The following is a 6,000-nucleotide window of genomic DNA, read 5'->3' on the forward strand; positions in this document are numbered from 1 at the left end:
CAGGAAGATCTTCTGGAGAAGGAAATGGCAACCCACTCCAGTATTCTTACCTAGAGAATCCCATGGACAGAGGAGCCTGGTGGGCCCCAGTCCCATGGGGTCGCAAAGAGTTGGACATGACTGAAGCGCTACTTAGCATCATTCAGATATAATAATTATACTGTATGATATCTGTATGGGTAACTGGGGATAAAAGATTATATAAAATACCCCCATTGTACCAAAAACATTGAGAACTATAATGAAAACTCATTTCTCATTTGTGAAAAACAAGCAAACATGTCGAGCTGTGTGTGTGCTCAGTCACTCAGTCCTTTTCAGCTCTTTTGAGACGCTGTGGACTATAGTCTGCCAAGCTCCTCTATCCATGGAATTTTCCTGGCAAGAACACTGGAGTGGGTTGCCATTTCCTCCTCCAGAGGATCTTCCCCACCCAGGGATTGAACCTGAGTCTCCAGCGTTGCAAGAGGATCCTTACCTCTGAGCCACCGGGAAAGCCCAGAGTACATCTACCAATATCAAAATGACTTTGAAGACAAATACATGAAAATAGACGCAGCTGTATGTTAGTCCTGGAAATGCATGAATTGTTCTAATGCAGTCCTGAGAGTCTTTGTTATAAGCGCCTTATGACCCTGAATGCCTTATGATAAAATACTCCTCTGCCTTCTTAATATTTAGTGAATGAACCCCTTTGAGTGGAAAGTAGTGGAAATTTTACTGTATAGTAAAATGCTGGCCTAGTGTAACTCTTTGTAGCTGAGGGACTAACAGTAGATGAGCTATAGAGCACAAGTTTGCCCTTCAGTAACCTTTTGCAAAATGATCACATAGAGTGAGGTGAGGACTTTAGACCCCACAATGGAGGGTGATTGTGTTCTATTTTAACCATCTTTCAAGATGTATTTCCAGAGCTCATCACTACCTAAAAGATAAAGATGTAAAATATTCTCTCTAAAATATTTGTCCTGACACTAAAGAAAATAGATTCACTTCAAATTAAAACTGTTGGTCCTACTTTCCAGTAGCTAAATGTCTTATCCTACCTTATGGTTGCTGTTCTTGGAGAAAGAAGAAGATCCTCGCAGCCCTTGCTAAGAGATTTCTGTTCTTGCTCGCAGCACGGCCGCTGTGGAATTCCTGAGGCCCTGGTGCAGAGATACGCAGAAGACTTAGACCAGCCGGAAAGGGATGTCGCCACCAACATGGACCAGATCCGTGTCAAGCTGCTGCGGAAGCAGCACCGCATGGCGGTGAGCAGCCCACGGTTCAGGGCTCCCCTCACCCAGCTTTCTGAAGTCCATTCAGTTATAGGGCTTAATGATGGGCATGCTGGTAGCCAGAGAAGCCCAGGGTTCCTTCTAAGATATCAAAGGGAGACCCCTGGGGGAAGGTAATACGTATTCAGCCTGCAGAGTTTTAAAAATACAGTTTCAGAAAGAAAAAGATGAAAATTATCCATAATCCCAGAACTGTGGAAAAAAAATCCATTTGGTTATTTCTCTGCACGTGTATAATAGTACATGTACAATTTGGAAACCTTAATGTTTTCAGTTATCAGATTGTGAACCTATTTCTTTGTTACTGAAATTATTTAATATTATTTATGTTTCAAAGTGTTCTAGTAGATGTGTCTTAGTTCAGCTAATTCCATATTATTAAGACATTTATTTTAAATAATTGAGTGAAGAATGTCCTGGTTAATAAATTCTATAGACTTTGTTGACTAATTTCTGAGGATATAGTCCTTCAAGAGGATTTGCTTCATTAAGACTTCAGAAAATCTCAATAATTTGCACATTTGGTGGTAAATTGCCTTTCTGAGAGGTATCTCACTTGGCCTTCACAGAAGTCAAGTATAAATGTCCATTTCCCTGCCCTAGCCAACATTTATTATTGTATTTTTAATTCTTTATAGTTGATTAATTTTAATTAACGCTTAATTTAATAAATGCTGAATTTTCTGGATGTTAGTGTAGATTCAAAATACAGAAGAAAATCTACTTTGTATGAGTATCATTGCTTTTCTGGGTATCTTATTTTTTCACACTATCACATAGGTTTGGTTCTTCAGTCACCATAGGGATCATTGATTAAAGAGTGTGACCACCATGAGACAAAAGAGCCAGAAACATAAATGGTGATGGTTTGGAGACTTCCACACTTAATTGCGGTTAGATCTAATTCCAAGTACTTTCTGGGACCTCAGACACTTTCTTGAGGATTTGTTTCACCTTGAGAAGCCAAGAAAGAATTCTTGATGCTTTGACATCTCATGGTATTATCCCTTTCTGATAGTGTAGTATTAATATAACATTTCTGCCTAGCTCTCCTCTTAGGCAGAGAAGAAAGAGCTCTCCAGTGGCACTGGTCAAATCTTGATGAAATCGCTTTCTTTGTTTTCCTAGATCCCAAGTGGTGGACTCACGGAAATCTGCAGGAAGCCCCTCTCTCCTGGCTACGTGTCATCCGTGTCGGATTGGCTGGTTTCCATTGGTCTGCCCATGTATGCCAGTGCCCTCTCTGAGGCAGGCTTTAGCACCCTGGGCCAAGTGCCTTCTCTGTCCCACACTTGCCTTCAGGAGGCTGGCATCACAGAGGAGAGACACATAAGCAAGCTCGTGTCTGCAGCCAGACTCTTCAAACTGCCACCAGGCCCCGAGGCCATGTAGCCAGGCCCGAAATGGGCCTCCCTGGACAAGAGCCACCCGTTCACTGTGCTCATGATGCTGATGCAATTCCTCCTTGGCTGGACATGCAGACCAGACCCAGGAGAAAGGCCCAGTGTGTTGCCAACAGAACTCGGAATCTTGGCACAGGACTGATGACCTTCTCTTCTCCAGAAAAGCCCCCGCCAGGAAATTGGTGTGGTTCTCTGTGACCCCCAAAGGAAAGACAAGCACTTAGTTTTGTTTTCAGGATACAGTAGAACCAAGATGCCGATTTGCCACAAATGCTTTGCCCACAGTCTGCCTTGGTGCACTGGGCAGGGGCAGGGGGCAGGGGGAGAGGCTGCCTGTCCCGTTTCTCAGCATGCTCCTCACTCTTTCGTCACCCTGCAGGGTTGCTGAGGCCCAGACAGGCTTTAGCCAGGCCAAAGTAACAGCCTCGGGAGTGATTGTACACTATTGATCAGGCTCATGTGTTCAAAAGTAAGAAAATCTGGCTGCACTGGAAAAAGAAAGCCCTATTCTCCTTTAGGTAAACAAGAGACGTTTTAATAATTGCTTTCTAGCAAATCAGCATTTATTTGCCTTAATGTAAGCTTTTAAGCAGTTATCTAACCTAGTGTTCACTACCTTGTAACCGTAGTTCCAGATCCTCAGCTTAGACTGCCATCTAACGTATGTGGGATGTTTCCAACAGAAATGGGCTTTTCTAATTGTCTCACTCTAATGTGGCTTATTTTATAGGGGTGTTTATCAGGCCAGGATTCATGTTGACTTTCAGATTTTCAGCTAACTAAATCTGGTAAAAAGCTCACTGAAATTCACAAAGATATCATGTGTGAGAGTATGTTTGTGTGTTTGAGGTTATGATCTTTAATTTTAATCAGTTTAGTGTTGTTACCATGTTGGTCATTGTGCTGCAGTGTTGACTTGGAATCTTGACCAGGTCCATTCCAAAATTCGGTCATCGGATAACAGAGTACCTTTGCAAAAAGTCATTGTAAGTTGAATATTTAAGGAAGACGTTCTTTAAAGGGAAATAGTTTATAAGATATTTTAAAAGATTTTTTTCCTGGTTTTATAGTTAAAATACTGTTTTCCATCTTATTTAGGTAATTCACTTAAACATAATAAAGGTTCATTATGGAGCCAAACAAACTATATTGGCCATGTATTAAATAGTTGCATATTGTCAGTTCTTTTCCAACTGATTTCAGCATTCTCTTTTAATCTATTGTCTGATTTTCTAGCAGACAGAAATTGTTTCCAGTTGCTTATAAAATTATTTTCTTTTACATTCTTATCATGAGCCCTATTTTAAGCATTGGGTATGATCATTTCTGGTAGAAATGTTTAGAGTCGTGATTTAAAAGTTCTGTAATATTTTATCTACTCATTAAAACAAATGATATCCCTTAGGGGAGAGCGGGGAAAAAAGGTGTTTTCATGAATTACAAAGCCATTTTACCATTTGCTTTAAAATAGATCTGGATCCATATTTCTGAGGAAAAGGACATTCTCAGGTAATATTTTTTCCATGCTTTGGGTATGAATTTTAAAGAATAATATATATTTCTTCAATAATAGTCACCTTCTATAAGATGCCATGTAAGAAGTTGTGGAACACTAGAAGAAAAAGCTAAAGCGGCCAAATTTCTGTTGAACTCTTCAGCCCATTATGACATTCCTGTGGGATGTGACATTCCATGTAAAGGGTAAGGAGGCTGCAGGCTCTGCTGTGACTATGTCATTGGAAGGGATTTCATGTGTGAAGGAGAGGATGCTCTAAAATGGATGGGCTCCTCACCCCACGTTTTCGGTGCCTCATCGTGACTTGTGAGAGAGCCTGCTCAGAGTTGAAGCTGAGCTAAAAGACCACACATACCAGGAAGTCCTATAGTCAGGTGGTACATAGGAGCAAAGGAGAAGGGAGAATTGTACGAGAATTTCCTAGTGTTAGTTCATTTTCACTGTAAGATTTCCACGTACGTAACAGAGGTGCCAGAAAAGTGAACTCTCTGAATATGAGTTTTTAAGAATGCCAAACCGTATTTTTTTTTTTCATTCTTCTTTGGAAATCACTGCCTTTGCCTAGAAGTGAAATTCAGGGACCATGAATCATTTTCAGTGGAAGGGCTTCCTAGTCTGTGGGATTTGAGGTGATTTTTACTTTATTGTGCTTTTTATTAAAATCCTTTTGTTTTTAAACTTTTAGTATTTGTTTGGTCTTCTTTTGCTTTAAACTTTTAAATTGACCTTAGAAAAGCCTGAATGCTTGCATGTGACATTTGACTGAGATGGTTTGCAGCCGCCTGTGGATGCCGGAAGACAGGTGGCTGGCTTCAGCAATATCCGGTTTTCATCCGTTGCACTTGGTGCCGAATGTTAGGAAGGGTGAACACTGTTGTTTTAGGAAAGCACAAGAGAGACCTGGAGAGGCAGTTTGGCTCAGGTAGCTACACATCCGTTGTGTGTCATTTTTCTCTTTGAAGCTGTCTATAAGGAAATGCAGCCAGCCCCAACCACTACTTACATTCCCAGATAAGCAAGAAGTAGATAGATTGTTCATGGCCTTGCCTTACTCAGAGGCCCTTTTCTCTTTTCCTGTACCCAGGGATGGGTGAAATTGGAAATAAGTAGTCTGTTGAAAATTAGTTCCTGACAGAGCAAAGTTTGCTTTCATAATTGCAGCAAAAGAAGTCAGTTCACCAAGTCAATGCTGCACGTGTGTACTGTAAAAAAAAAGTCTGAGTCCACGTTATCTCGATTTTAAATTGATAAACAAGAAACTGTCAAGCAAGTTATATGACAACTAACAACATTGCACTTTCTGTATATGAAATCAATATTTAAATAACTTATTTTTCTCCATTGCTGTTCTTAAACATTGTAAGTAGCTGTAATATACCAGTACCAATATGTTCTTGCGATTGCTTCAGCCCAAGAAAGCTGTGTATTGTTTTAAAAATTGTAAAAAATTATTGTGATGATTCATTTAGCAAAAAGAGGTGGACAGAAGGGTTTTCCTATGTATCAAAACTTGTCTATAATTATGTCATCTATGTACCTAGGAAAAAAATAAATAAATTTCTTCAGTTGAATCTGTCTCTTTTGTTGTTCCCTAGGTATTTCAAAGGTGAGTAGAATGAAAGGGAATTAATGAGGTGTGGTTTAAGGATAAAATGTATTGCAAAAATAGTAGTTGTATACAACTATACTGCCATATTATTTCTGTCACGTCACCAAAACTCACTATCACATTCAAATTCTCCTTGACAACTTATTTCAGTTTTTTTTCCAAATATTGCATAGTCAAGTCACATAATCACAG

The 6,000-nt window shown here is 39.9% G+C and overlaps 1 protein-coding gene across 7 annotated transcripts in view; it reads left to right on the forward strand.

Annotated features, from left to right (window-relative positions):
* Positions 1-5,770, forward strand: part of SASH1 (SAM and SH3 domain containing 1) — a 347,119-nt gene extending 341,349 nt beyond the window's left edge. For all 7 annotated transcript variants that reach the window (XM_027972535.2, XM_060419800.1, XM_042253775.1 and 4 more), the window contains 2 exons: positions 1,122-1,253; positions 2,409-5,770. In XM_027972535.2, the coding sequence (XP_027828336.1) occupies positions 1,122-1,253; positions 2,409-2,672 (396 nt within the window). In that variant the 3' untranslated portion in view covers positions 2,673-5,770. The remainder of the gene's footprint in view (positions 1-1,121; positions 1,254-2,408) is intronic.
* Positions 5,771-6,000: the final 230 nt, after the last annotated feature.

This window comes from Ovis aries, chromosome 8 (genome assembly GCF_016772045.2).
Source record: "Ovis aries strain OAR_USU_Benz2616 breed Rambouillet chromosome 8, ARS-UI_Ramb_v3.0, whole genome shotgun sequence".
Taxonomy (NCBI): Eukaryota; Metazoa; Chordata; class Mammalia; order Artiodactyla; family Bovidae; genus Ovis; species Ovis aries.